We start from the raw sequence: 22039 nt of genomic DNA on the forward strand, positions 1-22039 counted from the left end.
CATTGTGGAACTAGCTGCAGTTCCTTCCAGCCTTCTGTACAGTTTGTAAAAATAAGGGGTTTATTATAAGATTTCATCTATTTCTAAGAAGAAAGATACTAGAGACTGTAAATGTTGTACAAAAATTTAAATGAATTTTAAAAAATAATAAAGTCTTGATTTTTTTTCACTTTTGCACATTTTGTAATAGTCTTCCAGCATTAGCCTAAAAGTAAAGTTTTGCCATTGCCTGAAGAAACTTCTTTTTCCTTCTCTGTGCAGCAAGCTGTAGGACTTCCTCAGGATTGCTGGCATTCAGTTCTGTCTGGCCAATGGCTTTTATCTTGAAACAAAAGAGGAGACACAACCAGCATGAGGCCTTCCAGTAGAGCTGTTTCATTTTGAGGCATTTTCAGCACTAGTTCATAAGCGGTTTATTTCTGTAACATGCCCTACCACCCCACCCCTACAGCTGCAACTTTACGTAAGCACCAGATTCTAAAACAACTGTGTGACAAAATTAAAACTGGAAGTGAAACCACCTTTTCAGAGGCAATTTCAGGGGGAAAAAGACTAAAGAAATCCCAGCACTCTGAGTTAACTTACTGCTATCTGCCGCTTGTCTGTCTCGCCTCTCTTGTGGTGGAGATCTGAGGATGAGTCAAGAAAAGTCACTTAGGTAGGTAATGGACTCTTCCCAGCTGTGAACATCCAGTATGTGGGGGATTCCAGCAAAAGGATACATGTCAAGTACTCCAAGATGGTGACATCCCAGATGTATTCATAGTAAGAATCCATGGCATCATGACTGAAAGACAAGGCAGATTAACTGACAGTTACACACTGTGTTTAAGCATCTATAATTTTTGTTGTAACACTTACCTGTTCTGTTCCTGCAGTGCCTTAAAAGCAGTTTTATAGTCTACTTCTCTGAGGAACTGGCACAAAATAGCTACCTGTAAGAAAAGACAGAGTGATTCTGACAGCCCTAATTCCCCACAAACAAACCTTTCACACTGCCTTGTTCATTCCACCTGTGTTCTAGACCTAATCTGGACCTTGCTTCCAGGGCAAGCAAGTTCTGAGCACCTGTACACAGATCATTCTGACATCAACAGTAGCAACAGGTAAAAAAAATTGATTTAGTCACATCAGAAGGGACTGACTTGGCTTCCAGTTTTCTAAATGCATTGAAGAGCTTTTAAAGCAGAGCCCAATACAAGCCTTCTTACTTGGAGAATGACTGACCCCACAGAACAGCAAGAGCACTTGCAGTTAGGAAAAACATGGCCAGGTTCCCACCACCCCACAGATACCTTCTTTCTTAAAAAAAAATTAAAAAATTACATTATCATAGAAATGTAGGACAAAACACCCAGACTACTACTTTTTACATTTCTAGTTATGTGCTTATTTACCCATTAATTTTGCTTCTATAACTGTCCTAGAAGCAAAGGTAATAAAACCTACTCTACTACAGATTGCATTTCCAAGGGAAGTTGGATTCAGTCTTTTTTAAAGTTATCCCCTATATAAATATTTCTAAAGAAATGCTTTAGTTAATGCCGTGTTTCACCTCTTACCTGGGTGTGACAATTGAGTAAAGAGCAACACTTGATCATTCTTTTTATCACCTACAGAAAGGTTAAAAACAAAACATGTTCTAAAATGCTTGTTTTGGAACACAAACTGCAATTTATATTATTGTTCTCTTTTTTAATTCAAAGGGCCAGCTAAATAGCTATCACATTTTTCTACCCCCTAAAAACTCCCAGGCTTTAGCACACCCACTGCTGAACTGAGCTTTCATCACTGTAGAGACTGCCAGCACAGTAGGAGCCAGATGTTTTCAGCAGCTGGAGCTCAGGTGAGCACTGTTGGTGAGGCAGGGCTGCCACACTGTCCCGAGTGGGGCTGGTCCCCAGCCCTGCCCAGCATGGTGTGGCTCTGCAGGGAGCAGCTGGGGACGAGCACACCACACAGTGACTGTGCTCTGGGCTCTTCCATTTGTGGTGCCCCACAGTGCTTCCCCAGCACACAGCTCTGCAGCCTCTATGAACTAATAGATTTAGCAAAAGACAAGTCTCAGATTTTCTACAGCTTTCAAGCAACAAGCCAAAAATGAAAAAGGACTGATGAGGACATGTATTCCTAAATGCATCAAGATATAACACTGCACATGCTACAGGAATGTGTGTGTGTGCTGGACAGTTTTGGCTCTACACAGAATCAGGATGCTGACTGAATCTAAAGAGATTTTTGTGAATTCCACTTCAGCTCACCTGGTCTGTGTACACATCTGGTGGCACCATCTTATTAAAGAAGTCCGAGCATACAGCTCCTGCCTGTAGGTAATAGTGAAGGGCTGCTGAATACTGGTTAGTTGCTGCCAAGGGAAAAAAACAAAATAAGGTCTAAAAAGTAAATACAGCAATTATTTAATACTCAGCTCAATTACTTATAGAATTATTCAGATGTATATCTCACTGCTCAATTCTACTGGGAAAATGACTCCTGTTTCATGTTTTAAAAAAAGCATGGACACACAAAAAGTGGTTACACAGTGGTAGATGGAAAAACTACACAATCAGGGAAACCAGCACTACAGCAAAATTTTGTCTTTTGGGTTTTGTTTTTTTTAACAGTTGATCTTGAGTCTATCAACCCTAGAGTGGAAGGTTGTCTTCAGTGAGCTTAGCACACATGGGACAGTGAAGGAGTTTAGTTGGTGTGAGTGAGAGGAACAGCCCCCTCATGGCTCAGCACTGCCTCTACCCCCAGTAAGCCCTTCCTGAGCTGTGGAGAAGGCAGCAGCCTCCCAGGGCTCTGCAGCAGGAGCAGCCTGCTCGCCCATGGCTGCTGAAATACTACCACTGCTCCAACCACTGTTCCTTCAAGTACCACCTTCCCTACTTAAACGTCCTCCTTCTGGGATGCTACTGCACTTCGTACAGGCAACAAACATTGAAAAACAGGTTAATAACCCTGAATCACTCTCCCACATGTAATGTGACAGCACTGAACACTGGATTAAGGCTCCTCCTCTTACCCCAAGGGTTATAAAGCTCATTTACAAATCCTTCCTCATGCTTCCTCATTTACAAACCCTTCATACTTCCCTATATAAAATACAGATTCTCTCCACTCTGCTCATCTTGTGCTTCATTGAAGCTGATCTCTACATTTAAAAGCAACCACTATTCAACTTTTCATTCACTTATAAAACACTCAAGTGCCATGGGTTTGCACAATCACACCACTCAAGGACTAACTGCACTAGAGAAGTAAAGTTAAGGGTAACTGTTAGTTGCCCTTGCCCAAAAAGCAAGACTGCATGACCCCTCAGAAGCTCAGTCTATCAGTGGGCTTAGACACTTACCCAGACAAATCCACCTACACCACTGCCTCTGAAGATTTTATACTCATGTATCATTTACACTTCTTTTCATAAAAGGGAATAAAAGGATGGTTATGCCAAACAAATCTCAGAGCAGCAAGGTACCTCCACACATGTGTTAAACAGAGATTGGTTTCACTTACCAAAATAAATATCTGCCTGAATAATTAACCAGAAGTGGTTGTTTGCATTGATAGTCAAGGCATAGCTGACCAGCTCTTTCACTGTAATAGCTACAGCTTCAAAGTCCACTGATTGAAGACTAAAGGAAAAAAGAAAGAAAAATAATTCCTAACTTATTGCTTTGTTTTTTTAACCACTAATTTGATTTCCCATCTAGTTCAAGTCCAAAGCACCTTGCATTGTGTGAAGCATAAATACCTCCAGAAGAGACTTTGTGTTGACCAAGACTACTGTTATTACAATACAGTAAATCAGACTGAAAAAGTACAGCCTTCACAGTCTTGAACAAAAAGCCAGAACTAAACCAGATTCTGAGATTCCCTCCCCACAGAGCCTCTACATTTCAGTGCAGAAATACAGTTCAACTTAGCCAGAATAAATCAATATATACAATTTGCCACTTCCTATTTTGACTACTATTCAAACACACCTCAAAAATATTAATGATTTCATATATAAGCATTATATAGTTCACATACACATAGTTCAATAAAGCACACAGTTAAAGAAAAAAAACATTTTTTCCTCTCCTCCTTCTTCCCCATATCTCCATAAGGACCATCAAACTACGAACAAAACTCTCCATGCCCTCAAACCAACCTTCCCAGAGACAGAATGGGGGCAGTGATGCCTTTATACAGAGAAATCACACTAACTGGGACCAAACCCATCACATACAGTATTTTGAAAAGTGTTTTTCATCATCATCTTACTTGGGGATGGATGAGGGCCAGATAGAAATGTGTTCTGCTGCAATATCATTCACAATGTCTTCCTAAGAGGAGAAAAGATGGTATCAGAAATCACAACAAGAAACATTTCAAGAAAACCAAGAAAGACTTTGAAGATATATACTAACCCGAACATTATGAAGCTTGACAAACAGGGACAGTATTGTAGTTAGAACCAATGGCTCCTGTAAGGGGCAAAAAAATAGTATTCCCATGAACTGATGAAACTCCACTTCCTTCCCTAAGCTTCAAAACTATGTAAGAAGTTCTGCCATCACTATTGAAATAGGACAATATTTTGTTAAGAGACCTGCAACACAAAGATACTGCAATAATGTTTCTGTAGAAAGTTTTTAATTACTTCAGATTGTCCTGAATAATTGCTTGGATATAAACTTTACTTTTGCTTTTACACATCTTTATGTTGTTTCTGTGATTACTACCTAACCTCAAACTTAAGCTAGGTTTACTACAATTTTCTATGCATTTACAAACCCAGAAGCTATAAACAATTTCCCTCCTTCTTACTTCTGCTGCTTAGTATGATGCATGTAGCAGCTTCTGTCTCCCTCCAAAAGGAATGCTTTGCTTCGTGACAGCTGCAATAAAATACACTCCCAATGTAAACAGATCTCCATTAGAATACAGGGTATTTTTTTCACAAGCTATTCCATACTGCTGTATGCCAGGTATAGCAAATTCAGACTTTTTTCAGCCATACAAAACACCCATATAACTGTTTGTTAAATTCCAGAAAATCTAAAAGTCCAGAAAAATGCTACACCAAAGGGAAGTTTTGGTTGCAAACACATTTTCAACGCTACTGTGACTTACCCTAAGCTTTTTGATGAAGGACAACAGTTCACTCCTAAATTAGGGACAAAAAAATACCCACATAAGTAATCATCCACGATAAAGAATATATGCACACTTAAAACAAGAGTCAGGTAGAGCAAATTCTTCACCTGCTAAAATATCCCTTCACCTCTAAGTTTACAAATGCAGGGCATGTAAATGAAAATGCTCAAGCAGACCATTCACTTTTAATACAGTAACTAGCAAATTTTATACTACAAACAGTAGTATGAAGTATGTTCTTCTATCAAGCTATAAAAGGCATGAAAATCATAGAAGTCAACCTAAAAGGGAAACCAATTGAACTGCTCTGCAATTCCCCAAGCTACAATGACCTACACACTTACAGAAGAGGGTACACAGTGATCATTTATAATGCACTTTGATTTTCTTGTGATGAACATCATAAATTGTCCCCATAAGACAATCCGGACAAGAACAGCCTTTGTAAAAGGTTTCACTACTACTTTTCCATAATAACAACAGGGTCACTGTCCTTTAGTGTTTGAATCAGAGAGGTCAGGAAAGGTTCAGTAACCTGGAGTACACCTGTATTCCTTTTCCTTGCCAGAGTACACAAGTGGAAGCTACAGCACGTCCTAGCCTCCTGCAGCTGCCCCACAGCAGCGTAAGCAAACGCAGCTGGCCTTCAGCACACGTTAACCTGATCAGCTCAAGGGAGGCAAAGACACAGACAGAACGTTTGACAGAGACACCTTTCCCAAGGCTCCTGTGTGGAAACTGTTCAATGTAATCACACATGCCAAACTGTACCATATTAGACAACTTGTGTTTAGGCTTAGACTCCAGAACAGGACAAATCACCGGACACTGGATAACTCAGAGTCCTGAATCAGTCATTTGAAGCTAAGGTTGCCAAGGTATTTGACAGAGAAAACTCTTGACCTGAGTAATTGGATTTTCTTACTATTTGCAGAGCTTAGCTGAACTAGAATTTTATTCCAATGCTGAGTAACATTCAGCTTTACACTCAGAAACAAAGCTAAGTATAGATACCCATACTGTGAGCTACGTGCTTGATACAGCTACGAAAGCATAAAAATGATACAGAATAATTCTATTCAAAGCAGACACCTCCAGCCCATCATCTACGCTGCCCTCTAGACGCCATTGACTTTACTGGAATTTCTGCACTGGTTATAATGGGAGCACAGCAATATATGCTTCAGTTTCTGCTTGCTCAGCTGCCTCCCACACACTCCTTTTCTGCCTCTGAAAAGGAAAGTCAACACATCCCTGCTAACACCCAACTCCCACAGTAGATGGATTTTTACTCAGACCTTTAGCTGCTGCCATCACTCTGACAGCAGAATCCAGACAATTTTTGATGAGAACATGGGATCAAACTAACCATTTAAGCCAGCTTCAAAAATAATTTTAGAAAACATACCTGTACATAATGCCCAGTGTAGACTCCCTGTGTTTTATCAAACTGACTCTTCCATCATTGCCACGTTTGTGCTGGTTGGATACACTGCAGATTTGTACAACCACTTCCCAGAGATCTTTAGCTGTGCGTCTGCTTTCTTTGGGACCTGGCAGTTCCTTGCACGTAGCAGCCAGCAACTGGCCCAGCTATGCAATGCAACAGAAGAAATACAGGAACTAAGGCTTCTCTGCGTATCATCTACAGCAAAGGAATTACTGGCATTTAAAATGGCTAAGCAAGTGACTTTAAATTACAAGCTACAAAGCAATGTGACTAAATTTTGCAGCAGAGAACAGTGATGAAGAAGCTGGAAAACAGGAATTAAACAGAGCATTTTCCCATTTATTAGTTTCCTTGGTGTATATTTCATTATTACAAGCTCCAGAAAATGAACTTACATACTGCATAAAACTGTAACCCCATGAATACTGTTTTACTGGGTCTGTAGAATTCACTTAACTTCCATATAGTAATTAATCTTAACTGAAACTGGAACAATGTTATACAAAAAAAGCTGAACCTCAAAACAGAAATTAGGAAGTATCATAGGTAAGCAGGGCAGGGTAATAATGAACCTGCCCTGTAATATGACCTGCCTTCCGCTCCACGGCTTGAGAAGTTGAAACACTGCTGTGAAACAATTTTGAAAACATAGTTTCAAATAGGGAAGGGCTTGAATGTCTCCAAAAATACAGCAATGATTCTGGGTAAAAGAATGGAACTCTTACAGTGTATTTGGAACATAAGTATCTTAGGAACAGAAAAAAAGCCAGACATTAAACCAGAAATCTGCACACTTCTCATACCTCCTGCATAAATCTAGGCTGAATTCCAGCTGAGGAGAGTCCTTTGAAATGCTGTAGCACTTCCCTAATCATGGATCATAACCACACACATCTGATGGAACCAACCTTAGCTGTCAGCCAACAAGGGCAAAGATTTCACAGCTTCCATGTTTTTTGTCAAATGCTAAACATGCTTGTTGCTTAGCCCTACTATGTTCTACCCCGTACTTAAATCATTACGGCCACTAAGCCCCACACTCTCGAGCAGAAGCCCCACACAGCAGAAAGGTACTTGTTTGAAAAGTACAAAATACTTCAACAGAAATAAGTCAATTGCAGTCTGAGAAAGCTCTGAGACTGAGCACGTTACCTTCACATAAGGATTAGTTTGAACCAGGGGTAACGGAACTTGCATGGTCAAATACTCGTTCTCACACCAGTTTAACAGGAAGGCAACACATTCTTCAGCTATAACTTGTCGAAGAGGAATATCTAAAAGGAAAGGGATTCTTTGTTTAACTTTTTTATTTTTGAGAAAACAGTGTTGTAAAATGGTGTTGTATGGAAACAAGCAAATCCCATACGCTCTAACCAGCAGTTTTTGCTCCACAGCTGTCACAGCAAAGTATGATGCTTAGACCTACAAGAGACCTCACCTCCGGAGATCAGGAGCAACAAGCGTTTCATCTAATCACAACAGTACAATGTTACTCTTTTATTGTGAAACCAGGAGAAAGCTTTAACAACTAGCAAAACCTTTCAGGTACAAGTGCAGACATGTTCAAGTCCTTTAAGTGCCACTGAACAGAAACTGTCAATATTTAGCACTGTTAGGCATCATGCTCATTTCCAGCTTCTAAAAATTAATGAAACTTCTAAAGACTTACTAAAACCACCATCAAAGTCACTGTTGTTTTTCCACTTATACACCTAAGTAGTTAGTCTGCAATACAAAGTTGTTTTATTTCACTGTGGTTTCTTCCCCATTCTCTCAAGGTTTATGCTTTACTGCATCCTAGGAAAGACAGGAATGTACTTACCAGGTACTCTCATTTCCAAATATCCTCGGACTCTGCTTATAAGATCAGAAGGAGGACGTTCTCCAGAAGCACCAGCTCCAGCTTCGTGAGTGTAAATGTCCAAAAGCAGCATTTCATTCAGCATGACCTGGCGGAGCTTTGGAGAAAACTCTGTCACAAGCTCCAGGCAAGCAGCAAAAAGCTGTTTTGCATGGACAAAATCCTGCAATAAAAATCAGATGCATTAATGATTCGTCATGAATACGTAAGGGGAAATACTACAAGCTAAAGTGCATTCAACTCCACCGTGGCTGAACCAGCCTCAGCATCCATTAGATCAGAATTGCTCAAGCATCTCCCAGTGTCTACTTATAAGTCCTCTGGACTTGTTATTAAGCTTAAGAGTTCCAGATCTTTTGAAATCAAAACAAGAAGTTTATGCAAAAATATGCAATAACTGGTATGTTTGGTACAATTTTGTTTTAGCTGCAGCTCAGCAAATTTGTTAATTACAAGGAAAACAGAACGGCGTTCCAATAAATTCCTTATGTAAAACACTTACTCAAAAGAACAGCACTTCATATCAGTAAATCAAATCACCACTGGATTTAAATGCCACATGATTTAGAACAACAAAATCAACACTTTATATGAATGAAATTATCTCCAGGCCCAACTCACTGGAAAGCCATTATCTTTGCTCTGCTGATGGAACTCTGAGAGATAGAAATACTTAACCATTATAAAACACATGAAGCTTGTTACAACACCTCCCTCACCTCCCGAGTTTTCAGTTCTTTTTCTAAAAAAAGTGCCTTCAAAATATTCCATTTCATTAAGATGCAATTGTCCAAACCAACCAGGAAGCTCAGATGGCTTGCTCACCTTAATGGCACAGCAGTGCAATCCCTTCGCCATCAGGATGTAGACCAAATCCCTAGTCAGACTGTCTTTGATTCCTAAAATAACATTGCCGTAAACATTTGGTACTTCCCACTGGGAGAGAAACGCATAGGACATTTGCACAGAAACAAGTTTTAGAATTCACATCACTGCTTCAAACACCACAAACAAACCCCAAATACTGAAAACGATTGCCAACTCTTGTCTTTACATCTAATCACAAGTAATGTATGGCTCATTTGGAAATACAATAAAAATGCCCAACTACCCTTTGTTTACACCCTGAATATTCAATAATTAAGGGAGAAACAAAAAAAAAATAAAAATAGAAGAAATCTTTACTTAAACAAAAAGTCTTCCTTCTCTCCTGCTCCCACCTTCTAATGACAGAAATTTAAGCTAAAACAATATTGCTATCTAGTCAGAACACTAAAAGCAAAAGCTATGAAAACATCTTTTCTCATAAGGAAAGCTTGTGATACAGCCAGTAATTCCTTAAAACAAAGGTTACAGATTTTGTTATAATCCTTTTCACACAGAATGTGAATTTAGATAAGTATCATCATTCTTATTAAACCACCACTATGCAGAAAGGTTTGAGAAGGTAAGTCACCCTGAGGATCTATGAGAAAATGCTTATTGTATGCAATGTGATACCTAACCAGTCCTTGAATTATAGTCTCTCCTGACCACAAAAACTAAGTTACCTTATTAGAAATCATCCAGAATTGGCGCTCTGAGGTCATACCATGCAACTCAATTAAGATCTGCCGAATCCTCCAAGGATCCACTGACAGTATGAGCTGATGCTCAAGCTGGCCAATATTGACACTTGCAGAAGCTAAAAGAAAACCAACCAGGTCTTCACCACATTTCTTCTCAATGTAGATATTTAGAATTCTTCAGTATATAACACTTCAAATCAGAACACAGTAAGAACAGCAGATACATCATGCTTCTATAGGTCCAGCCATCTTTTTGTGCCCTTCCACAAATTCCTTATGCTACCTTCACCCTGGCCTAAAGGGCTGATGCAAGTCCCTTTCCTCACTCCATCAGCTCCGAGTACTCCTGCTATTGCAAAGCAAGAGATTCAAGATCTGCATTGTGTTCCTATAGTGCTCTAGTGAAAATACACATTGCATTAACTGGCTCAAGTTACTTCAAGACTGCATTAGAGCTGAAAAGGTAAGTCCTTTCCAGCTCCACCTGGCACCTCTTGTTAGCCTTGACTTGTGCAGCTGCACAGCCAGCCAGCTATATATTGATTGAAAATATCTGTTTTACTTTGGTAGGTTTAAAATTTCATTCAAATGGCACTCCTGGTCCAGCTTAGCACACAGTCACATCATCATTAGTGTATGTAAGTCCAGAGGCAAGGTTCCCTTTCTGGGAACAGCTGCCACAGCCACATTTTGTTCAAACCAATGCCATACTTTCTCACTCTGCCACATAGGACACATTCATTTGAGCTTATCTATTACACTCACTTGAGACACAAGCAAGTAACAGCCACCTTCATGAACAAGCAGGACATGCACCAACATACAGCAGGAAGTATTCTCTCTAAAAACATTCTAAACTTTTTCGAGAACACACTGCACTATGTAGACTGAAAGTTTTCATCATGGAAACAGGGCACTGTCTGCTCATAAGTTAATGAAAATGATGTGAAAATTACCTGGGATATCATAAAAAGAAGTCACAGGTTTTGTGCACAGATTGATTCGAGGAGATCTCTTCCGCATTTGGTCAATGAGCAGCTTCCGTTCATCATCTTTCAGCAGTTTTATGAAAAGCTCATGAGATGAAATCATGAAGACAAACTGAAGATCTTCCATGCCCAAACACAAGTTTCTAAACAAATAAAAATGTTAGTACATAAACAGGAGAAAAGTGCTTATATTTCCAGTTACAATTTCTTGAAATATTTATTGTGCTGTATTACATTGCTTACAAAGTGGAAATTCACGTTATCTTAATATGGGTACATACTTGAGAAATGCTGCCATTCTTCTCTTCAATTCTTCAGAAGCATTTTCCAAGTCTATTGACCCTGAACAAACCTGGAACATTTATAATATTTAGTTACAGACAGTGTTACTGACCAGTTTTCAGTCTCATAAAGTAGTAACAGCCAGTAAACCTCTAATCTCAAGTGAGGCAACAAAGTTATAGAATCATGGAATGGTTTGGCTTGGAAGAGACCTTAAAGATCATCCAGTTTTAAAAGCCCTGCCATGGGCAGGGACACTTTTCACTAAACCAGACTGCTCAAAGTCCCATCCAGCCTGGTCTTGAACACTTCCAGGCATGGGGCATCCACAGCTTCTCTGGGCAATCTGCTCCAGTGCCTCACCACCCTCCATTGTAAAGGATTTCTTCCTAATATTTAATCTAAACCTGCCACCTTCAGTTTGAACCAATTACCCTTGTCCTGTTCCACAGCAAAATGCAAAAATCCCTCTCCAGCTTTTTTTTAGTCCCCTCTAGGTACCTGAAGGTGCTCCAAAATCCCCTTGGAGTCTTTGCTTCTCCAGGCTCAAGAACCCCAACTCTTTTGGCCTGTCTGTTGTTTTTACTTTGCAGAGCAATTTTTGAATCTGCTCAAGTGCTGTTGGGTGGGAACTAAGTGCAGCATTGCTGGGTGGTTACTCTAATTCATCTGGAATTAAAGCAGTATTTGTTTTCCACTGTGTAACTCTGTCATTCTGTTACTCTAATTGTAGAGATGAGACCAGCTCTCAAGGGTTTCTTGTAAGCCAAAGAAAGTAAGATTTAACTGACAAAGTTTGATAAAGAAATCTCAGTACAACTGTGTGAAATAAAGACTGTCTCTGAAGTAAACCTGATAAAAGCTACTGTCATCACATATGGATCAGTTTTCTTCAACCTGTACACAAGACAGGATGTTTCAGACAGCTGTGATTATCAGACATAATCCACATTCCTTTTTCCTATTCCTCTGGTACACAGAAGCACTGATGCTGAGTGCCACACTATCAGTCAGCCTCACAAGATCATTTAGCACGTGAGTTTAAAAACGAAGTATTTCTAAGTGCAAAATGCTAAGATTCACTAGGACTTCTTTTAAGCCAGCAGATCACTAGATAGTTGAAGTTAATTGTCAGCCTGCAAGAACTTTTTTTAGAAGTATGTTTCAGTCCCAATATAAGCAGTTGATGTAAGCATTTACTTGCTATACAGTAGAGAGTACTGTAGAGTACAGTACAGTAGAGAGTCAGTTAATTTTTGCCACATGCTGGAAGAGACAAGCAAAAGAACTAGGTTCAAATTAATAAAAGACATTAAAATAATAGCAAAGCAACAAAAGGATTCAGTTTAGTTTAAGCAATAACAATTTCCTAAAAAGCTTCACTAAGAGTAACAGCATAGGTCTCACACAGAACAGTAAGTCAGGATCACTTTATCACACGCTAACTTCGACAACAAAGCTGGTAAGGGAAAAGTGCTCCTCTTCCACGTGTACCTTTTCTACTCATTCTCTCTGTCTTGGAGAATTTGACTCTGTTCCACAAAAATATTCACCAATATCTCTATATAATTGAACAATGTCAGGAATAGCAGCAATTTCAAATACAAGCTGAAGGAACAGCTACCAGTGGATCCTCCCCAATAGATGGAAACAGAGCTATGAACAACAGATGCAGTACTGATCACTGAGTGGAACTGTACTAACAACAGATACACAACTGATCAGAGTGGAATTGTACTAACTGCAAACAAATTGAATAATGTTTGAGAAGTCACCTTTCTCTGCTTCAGAAATTTGAGCATCACTTGCAATAACAATAGTTATGCAGGGAAAAATCTCTCACTAAATACCATTTTCACTTCTAATTTTAGATTAATGTTTTACCTCAAGAAGGAAGTCTATTTTCTCTTTGCTGGGTTTCAGGAACAGTTGACAAAATTGAATATCAATTATTCGACCTTGTAATACATCGCAGACTGTGTTGCACACACAGACTTTGAAACAAACTTCATCCAGAGCATCATTCCTGCATGAACACAAAACTGAAGATTACAGGACAGCTCTGACGAACAAAGAGTGGTATCACCACAGCAGGTGGAACTTTTTTTTTTTTAAAAACCAGTAAAGTGATCAAAATTAACTGTTAATGTTCATTATGTTTTCTCCACAGTGAGATACAACCAAGGAGCTGTGGTGTGATGTAAAATGTAGTTCAGACTGTTGCTAACAGAAATGAAGGCTGAAGTTTCTTGGATGTAAGTATTCTGTTGTTAAAAGATTTTACATACTTTCCATAAAATATGTAACTAATGAAAATTGCCCTTCATCATCGCTGATCATTATTTAATGTCTCACCCTTGCTGAGCTTTTTGGAAGAGTTCTCTCAGCACTGATTGTCTGAACTGTTCAGGTAAACTGAGGGTTAAGTTATCTTCAAGGAATATCTTCACTAAGTCCTGTAAAAAAACCACAGTTGGAAGAGTCAATGCATAATCCAAAAGAAACAGACAGTAAATTATCTGGTAAAAATGAACAAACTAAGAGAAGCAGCTCATATCCATATTTAATACCAAAATTCACTGAACAACTGAAAATGAATCAAGTAAAAAAAAAAAAAATTCTCTATCATCAGAAAAAAACCAAAGAAAAACCCACAAAAAACCAAAACAAACTTGCACATGTAAGTAGCAACATTCCCTGAAACCCAAAGACTTAGAATCTACCTGAAAATCCCTTATCTCAGGAATTATTTACCATTGTCTGGAATCCAAGATATTTTAATTTAACATGTACCAGATTATGTTATTTTCCTAAACACATAGGATTTAAACCAGCAAGTTAATGGTTAAATTAGCATTTAAAATTTCTTAAAATCCATACCAGTTCAAATGGAATCATTCACACAGAATGATAAGAAAACCCCTCAAACATATGTGGATTTATTTAGGCATCCTACCTGATATTTGCCAGATTTCATACAGCTGTGGATTTTACTATATGGAGTTGCCTGTTGAGATGCATCATCAGAAGACGAGGTAAGAACTTCACAAGCTTGACAATACCCAGCTAACCGTTCTTCATCTATGGTAAAATGAAGTGATGATGAGCCATTCTGAAAAGTAAGAGTTACATCAGATCTTAGTAGCTGAAGTATTATGAAACGTATGTTTAATTCAGAAACAGAGACTGACAATTTCCCCAAGTAACAGCAAAAGTACAGAAGAATGTACATGTACACGCTATATTTAAATAAAAACTGGAGTTTGTAGTTTTGGAAATATGAATATGAAGCAAAATAAAAAAGGAAGCATATCTTACTTATAACTTAAGATGTACTTTTTCAAACAGTTAGAACATAAACAATCTGATTTCCAAGGGAAAGTTAGATTCCAAAAAAAAAATAGGAAGTGCTGCATGGTTACCTTCCTCAAAAACACATCATCACCATGGACACAGGATGTACAGTTCAATTGAGTTACCATTAGCACTGGAGAAGTTATTTCTGCATTTTTTGCATCAATATGATTTGTGTAGAAGACTATTAACTACAAAACGTAGAACAAAGCAGCAATATACTGCAATCAATTAATATAATTTCAAACCAGACACAACATGAAAAAAAAATTCTGGTCAAAACTTCAGGAAGTTTCTTAAAAAACTCTGTGTACCATTAAGAGTTATTAAACTGCTAAAGGAAGCAATAATTTATACAAGGGGTTTTTTACAGAAGAATTGAATACACATGTTAAAAGAACACTTGTTACCTTTGCAATTAACTCCTTTGTTTTAAAAAACTTTTCTTTAGCCTTTTCATGAACAGCTGTATTTGTAGATCCTTGTTGGAAATAGATGGCACCCAAATCATAGCAAACCTGCAAACAGCACTGAAGTCAAACACACAGTCTTGGACATCACGTCTCAAGTCAAGTTTAAGTATTTCAGCTCAAATGTTGTATGTACTTTAAACTATTCCTATTTTTATCTAATTTACCAACTGCACACCTTACCCCACATAATTGCTTCCTCTTTAACTGCAATCTCAGTTTGAGTAGTTCTGCACAAGCATTACAAAATTAAATTATTTTCCCATAATCACTGAAAAAAATGCAGTAAGCTGTCCTTGTCATATAATGAGTTATATCATGGGATTGAGGGGACAAAAGTGAGGTTGGTGGGAAGCCACGATACTTAAAATGATTTTAAAAAGTTCTATTAATGTAAAAATGAAGCCAGCATTATTTCATTACATTACAAAAACAAACAAAAAAAACCCCAAAAACAACCCCCAAACCAGCACAGGGAATACTGATAGAAAAAATACTGCAATTTATCTCAAAATTATTACTTAACACTTTTTCTGAAGAAACAGATATAAACTCTAAGCTCCAGTACACAATGTGAGCTACCTGGCACTGTATCTCCTCTGCACTGATTTTCAGTCCAGCTGTGGAACTCTCTGTTTCTCCATTCACCATACCAGGTTCCATGGCCAATAAATCCAGAGTTCTTATAGTATGGACATAAAGATCTTTGTTTAATTTGAGTGCTCCTTCTAGGACCAGGATGGAATCAGCAGCCTGCTCTTTCAACTGTAATAGTTCAAATACATTAAAAGAATTAACCACTTGGTTTTAACTCTGGGTTTAAGTTAATGCTACAATTTTAACAGTTCAGTAAAAGGATTTTAAAAAAGTTCTTACACAACTTTTTATGCCATATAGAATTGGCTTTTGTATTTCTTGTACAACAAAGAAATTCATATTTACATATAAAAGAGGCAAAAATAAGGGAAAAAGAGACTCACCACTTTCAAAATATTTTCAGTTAGCTCCTTTTCTTGTTGAATATGATTCATACTGCAAGTTAGACACAAGAGGTAAAGAGTTCAGTTATTACACAGATCTGCGTGTTATTTTATTTCATGTTCTGGATCACAATAATTCATTCATTCAATAGCTTGGTTTTGCTTAACTATATTTTGAACATCATTATGCAGAACCACTGACTGCTCTTATCTATCTATATCTGAAATACAGAACTATACAATAAAAGACAGTTTTGTATGAGAATGTGGCTCAATAAAACAAAAAGCTGCAAAGTTATCATTGCCTTTTTTAAGATCAGATTGCTAATACCATTCAATAGCAAAACAATAATGAAGAAAGCTTCCACAGCCTCAAGTCTCATGAAGCTTTAACATTTAAATCTTCTCAAACATGTCAGGGGCAGAAGTGTGTTCACATGTTTATGTAAAAAATTAGAAGTATTTTAAAATTATTTTCCCACACAGATTTTTTTTTTTTAAATTCAGGATCAGACTGATACATATAAGATAATATAAGATTTATAGTAAAATAAGGAGGAGGAAGAGGAGTATGTTTAATCAACATATTCAACAGACTCTCTGAAACAAGTATGGTCTAATGCTTAAGTATAAAATTAACATAAAACATATGAAAAGGATCACTTAGAGATACTTCCAACTTTTGGAGAAATCTATAACATAAAAGTAATAGACAAGTTGTTACTAAAGCCTCCCAGCTTTTAGAAGGCAAAATGCAAAAGTGATTTTAAATTACAAATTACTGTCTAATAAAGCAAATTAAAATACTTCAATATTTCTTAGGTTATCATACACAATGCTTCAAACTGGTGTAATAAAACAACCATATTACACAAGATACTCGAAATTAGGGATGCAAAAGAATGCAAGAAATGTACCCTATCTAAACTAGAGCATAAGCATTCTGCCAAGGCAAATTGTTGTCTCCATTCCTCCCATGACTTTTCATGCCATAACAAAGTCACAGAGATTATAACACTGACAGAGTGGAACAACAGACAAGTGTATGTATCAAGTGTGTCTGACAGGAAAGTGAGAATATACTTGAAATAAATCCAAGTTTTCCATATCACAACTAGACATTTTAAGCAACTGTACATTATTAACGCGATTTAATCCACTCAGAAATTACATCCTTGACTATAAAATACCCATGACATCCAAATGAATTATATCTGTAACTTACACATTTAACTGAGGTGGACCAGGTTTCACTTGCTTTACAGGAAAACTACTTTGAACGATGGTCCTTATGGCCCTACATAGAGGAAAAAATTAAGCAAAGAATTGTATTAGCCTCAGAAGTGTAGTAAGCAGATTACAGGCCTCTTGATAATAGCAGTTTACCATTTCAGAAACATTACACCATTAGAATACATCCTTCACTCAAGAGCACATCTAGCAGCTAAGAATTGCTCCTATGTCCATAAAAAGCTGAAAGATGGAGATTTTTTTATATTTATAAGGAGAGATTTCGAATCACTATCTTGACTATTTTTTAGAGAAGAAAACCAGCTCTAGAATAGCTTTTCAGACCCAGCTCCTTCACTATAACCTAACAACAGATCACAATATTTATTAGTACTTTAGGATTCTTTCTCCCTCTACATACAATTATACAGATAAAAGAAAACACTGTTATATTATTGCCTTGTAGTAGTTTACCATCTGTTGTAGAGTAGTATTGCCATTGCAGTGGTTGGGGGTAAGCTGGACAGATCTACATCCACATGTTTAGTTCCTGGGGGAACTTTGCTGATACACAGAAGTTCATTCAGTAACATGTTCAATACAGGAACAGACAAGCTATGAAAAAATAAGAGAGAGAGAATCAGATACTTCATAGAGTAAATGTACTTATGGAATGTTAAACAATATACACTACTATTCAGTAGTGGGTTATTACTTAACATCACATGGATGTTTATTCAGCATTTGTGATCAGGTATATAAAGCAGTTACCAGTATTAGCTGCATAAATTAAGCCCAAGTGGATGGGCCCAAGTAGTATTTCAGCTGCCCTGGCAGTTGAACTACTACTCTGTTCCACTGCATTAGCCCACACAGGCACCTTACCAGAATAATCCAGTCACCTATAACAGCACGACCCAGCTAATAATAAGTTCTTTCAAAGCAGCCCCAGATCATGCTCCCTGAAGGCAAACAATCCCATTTTCACCACAAATGAAATTTCACTCACATAAACTGAATAGTGAAGCAGAGGCTAGGAACTTTTTTAATAGAGATAAGTAAAATATACGTTAGCTGGGACAGAACTCTTCAATAAAATAAGACATGCAGGCTGGACTGCACTGCTCCAAGCTTTTGTGGTATAATTTAACACAACTAAAATACTATTACTAATTTAGACAGTATTTTAAATTACATCAGCTACTGCCAAAGTATCTTTGATCTTGTGAAAAATTTGCATTCTTTGCAAGCAGTATTGAAAACAACCAGTGAAACTACACTTTTAGCAGCTAAAGCCAGGATTTCTGTTTAACAAATTTTAGGTTAAATATATATATAAGGAGAGGCTGAGGGAGTTTGGGATGTTTAGCCTTAAGAAAAGGCTCTGAGGGGCCCTTATCACTCTCTGCAACTCCCCAAAAGGAAGCTGTAGCATGTGAGTGGTCAGTCTCTTCTCCCAGGCAAGTGACAGGATGAGAGGAAATAGCTTCAAGTTGTGCCAGGGAAGGTTTAAATTGAATTTTAGGAAAAGTTTTTCACCAAACAGGTGGTGAGGCATTGGAACAGACTCCCCAGGGAAGGTGTTGGATCACCATCATATCCTGAAGGAATTTAAATTATATGCAGATGTGGAACATGGTTTAGTGGTGGACTTAACAGTGTCAGATTAACAGTTGGCCTCCATGATCCTAAAGCTCCTTTCCAGCCTAAATGATTCTACAATTCCATGCAAGCTAGAACCAGGGCAATTATTGCTCCCTTAAGATTTTACATTAAATTACAGATAAAGGGGGAAAGAGACCTATGTGAATGAATAAGGAACTCCTGCCATTACCTAAGTACAAACAAGAAGACAAGTGTAAAGAATTGCCTGAACACAATCCTGTGCCATGTGCTCTGGGATGACCCTGTTTGAGCAGGGAGATTGGAACAGATGATCCACTGTGGTTCTTTCCAACCACACCCACCCTGTGATTCTGTGAAGTACAGCTCTCTAATGTGCACTGCCAAAGTGAAGCAGTTCCCGACTGTTCTAGCTCATCAGACCATTCCTCAGCTGAAATTTCTAAAGGAAAGATGCGAAGTTGGGGTTTGTCTATTTCAACCACAATAATTTCAGTGACCTATTTCACAGATTTATGGAGTTCTTCACATCAGCAAAACTGGAGCAAGACCTCTAATTTCAACCTTGTCAGAATGAGGAAGTTTCAGTTTTCTCACTGAAAAAAACATAACCTCCAATTCATCGTTATGAAGCTTACATGTACATACCTTAATGTCTAAGACATGCTATTTTTCCTCTGTAATACTGTTGATTTGTTCAGACACACTGCTTTTATCAAAACTGTTCCCTAACTTAAAATAAAATAAATAAAGCTAAATAAAAATAAAACTTGATTTCAACTGTCACACCCAAAAGGGAGCAAGACAAATGTCCATTTTTTAAAAATAAATATCTCAAGCCACTTCAATTTAGTAAACTTAGCATGAAGATGCACAGACTGTACCTTTTCTCTAATACATCCAAATCCCACTTCAGATGAGCAGCAACTTTGAGAGCAAGAAGCTTTAGAATGCGGTTTCTTTTGTTATCAGGTGGTGGCTGGACTTGGTTCTGTTCATTCACTGATGGTTTTGAAGCTTGTTCCAAGAACTGAACAATCAGCTGCACAGGTGGTGGGTCTGCAAAAAAACACAGCCACTCCTCAAATTCTTTGTAAGGCCAGAGATTATTTTTTTCCCAGCTATGAACACAGTTCTTTTATCCCTGGTGTTTATAGTTAAGAGTTATACTATAGTTATAGTCGACATTGTTACCTGGTAATCCCAAATGGTGTCCTGCATATGCTGACTCAAATCAGACTACTAACATATCTTTGCTTAACATAAAAGCTCACTTGACCATGGCAACTATACTCTCACACTTTTACTTATTTTCACTATATTATATTAATCATGTTTCAACTCTTTGAATCTACTGAAAATAAATGCTGCCTAATGAAACGACAAGTGAACTGTTATAAAAACTATGTATCTACTTGTAATTCCCCTCTGCACATAAAGTATATTTACAAGCAATTGCTGCTACTTCAGAATATATTTAGAAAATACTTCCAGATTGGTTAAAAAACAGCATGAAAAAAGAACCTAAATGTCTCCCTTACAATAAGACAGCCAATACCGTTGAGCTCTTTTGAAAAAAGAGGCCAAACCATAACTATTATACTCTCACTGAACTTTGTGAAGCATAAAATGAGTATTATCATTTTACTTAATCAATTACAAAATAGAGTATAAAATCGAAGCGTAAGATATAAGATGGATTATGCTTAAATTGACTTTTTATAGAGGCAACACTGGCCCAGGTTTTCCTATTCCCTCCACCTCCTCGCAGAATTTGGGTACTGAAACAGATGACTACCATTTACAAGACCAGCTGCTTTTAAATACGGTCACTTTCTTATAATGTACACCACATGAGATTTCTATTTATTCCAGGTCCAGAGAGCAACTTCAGCACTGAACTTTTCGGAGGACTTCAGCTCCTGCCCCTAACAAGACTCCAATGGGAGAAAACCAAGCCAGCTGCGAACCGCACTGATGTTCACGAGCAGCACCTCCCACCGAACAAACCAGCTACAGCACTTCCGCACACAACACTCACACATGCGAAAAGAAAAGCTATCTACCAGACAAGAAAAATGAAGTTATTAAATAGGAAAGACAATGTGAAATGAGAAAAGCGGCGTTACAAATGCCGCAGCACGGCCGCGGGCAGTGCCCGGCTCCCTCTGCCCCCGCTCCCAGTACCGAGGCCTCACACCCGGAACGATCGTGCCCAGGAGGGGCCGGGCAGCGGGGCCGGCCCGAACCGAGGCCGAGGCCGCGGGGAGGCGGCGGCCAGCAGGGCACGCACCGGGAGAAGGCTTCTGCAGGTGCTGCTCCAGCAGCGCCTCCTCCAGCACGAACTCGAACCACGACGTCTGCGGCGGCGTGCATGGCCGGCTGGAGGTGGCGGCTTCCCGGTCGGCCGCCTCGGCGCTCATGCCGTCCGCTCGCAGGGCCCCGCACAGGGCGCTCGGCACCGCAGCACCACCGCCGCACAAGATGGCGGCCGCGCCTGGCCCCTGTGAGGCGGCCCGCGCAGGCCCCGCCCGCCGGTGCGGCAGGCCTGCCCAGCGGCCGCGGGTTCGAGGCTGGGCGCTGCCCGCACGGCCGGGCGGGCCTGGCGGCGGAGCAGCCTGGCTCTCCTTTTGAATCGGTGGATTTATTTCCGAAATCACTAGCTCGATGCATATGCTCTGCCATGCCCCGCAGGTGTCCCTCTACCTTTGCGCCCACCGCGGTCCCGTCACTTCAGGGCGCCTCCTGTGAGCATTCAGGCCGTGAGCTCTCCATGCTCCTGCCCGTGCACACACTAATGCCTCATGAAAGAGTAAAGAAATTAGGATCCATTGAGGCAGATTTAATGTTAAGGGATTGGAGCGGACCTTAAGGATCATCCAGACCCAAGCATTCCTGCCATGAACGGACAGCTCCTGCCAGACCAGGCTGCCCAGAGCCCCATCCAGCCTGCCAGGACGGACACTCCCAGGCTGGGACAGCCACAGCCTCCCTGGGCAGCCCTGCCAGTGTTTCACCACCCTTTCCTGAGGGAAAGATGGGTGCTAATGTCTTTACAAATGATTCCATGACGAGATTTAGGAG

At 39.1% G+C, this 22039-nt stretch overlaps 1 protein-coding gene across 1 annotated transcript; it reads right to left on the reverse strand.

Moving 5' to 3' along the window:
- Positions 1-112: 112 nt before the first annotated feature.
- Positions 113-21467, reverse strand: INTS8 (integrator complex subunit 8). Its single transcript, XM_056485900.1, has 27 exons — positions 21249-21467; positions 19840-20014; positions 17807-17947; positions 17328-17399; positions 16103-16154; positions 15705-15887; positions 15063-15170; positions 14255-14410; positions 13654-13754; positions 13183-13324; positions 11298-11368; positions 10984-11159; positions 10010-10143; positions 9285-9395; positions 8421-8622; positions 7751-7872; positions 6557-6741; positions 5125-5158; positions 4419-4475; positions 4273-4334; positions 3520-3638; positions 2262-2365; positions 1563-1613; positions 862-935; positions 723-787; positions 586-629; positions 113-322 (listed from the first exon to the last, which is right to left on the reverse strand). The coding sequence occupies exons 1-27, from the start codon at positions 21376-21378 to the stop codon at positions 206-208; spliced, it is 2988 nt and encodes a 995-aa protein (XP_056341875.1). The 5' UTR covers positions 21379-21467; the 3' UTR covers positions 113-205.
- Between the last annotated feature and the right edge of the window lie 572 nt (positions 21468-22039).

Source organism: Oenanthe melanoleuca, chromosome 2, assembly GCF_029582105.1.
Source record: "Oenanthe melanoleuca isolate GR-GAL-2019-014 chromosome 2, OMel1.0, whole genome shotgun sequence".
Taxonomy (NCBI): Eukaryota; Metazoa; Chordata; class Aves; order Passeriformes; family Muscicapidae; genus Oenanthe; species Oenanthe melanoleuca.

What these genes read in the sequence shown, in the direction of transcription:
- INTS8 (XM_056485900.1), bottom strand. Translation starts at nt 21,378, where the DNA reads ATGAGCGCCGAGGCGGCCGACCGGGAAGCCGCCACCTCCAGCCGGCCA. An exon ending in TTGGATGTATTAGAGAAAAG is followed by an intron (nt 17,948 to 19,839) that starts GTACAGTCTGTG and finishes ATTTTTTCATAG; the next exon opens with CTTGTCTGTTCCTGTATTGA. An exon ending in GCACTGCAGGAACAGAACAG is followed by an intron (nt 788 to 861) that starts GTAAGTGTTACA and finishes CTTGTCTTTCAG; the next exon opens with TCATGATGCCATGGATTCTT.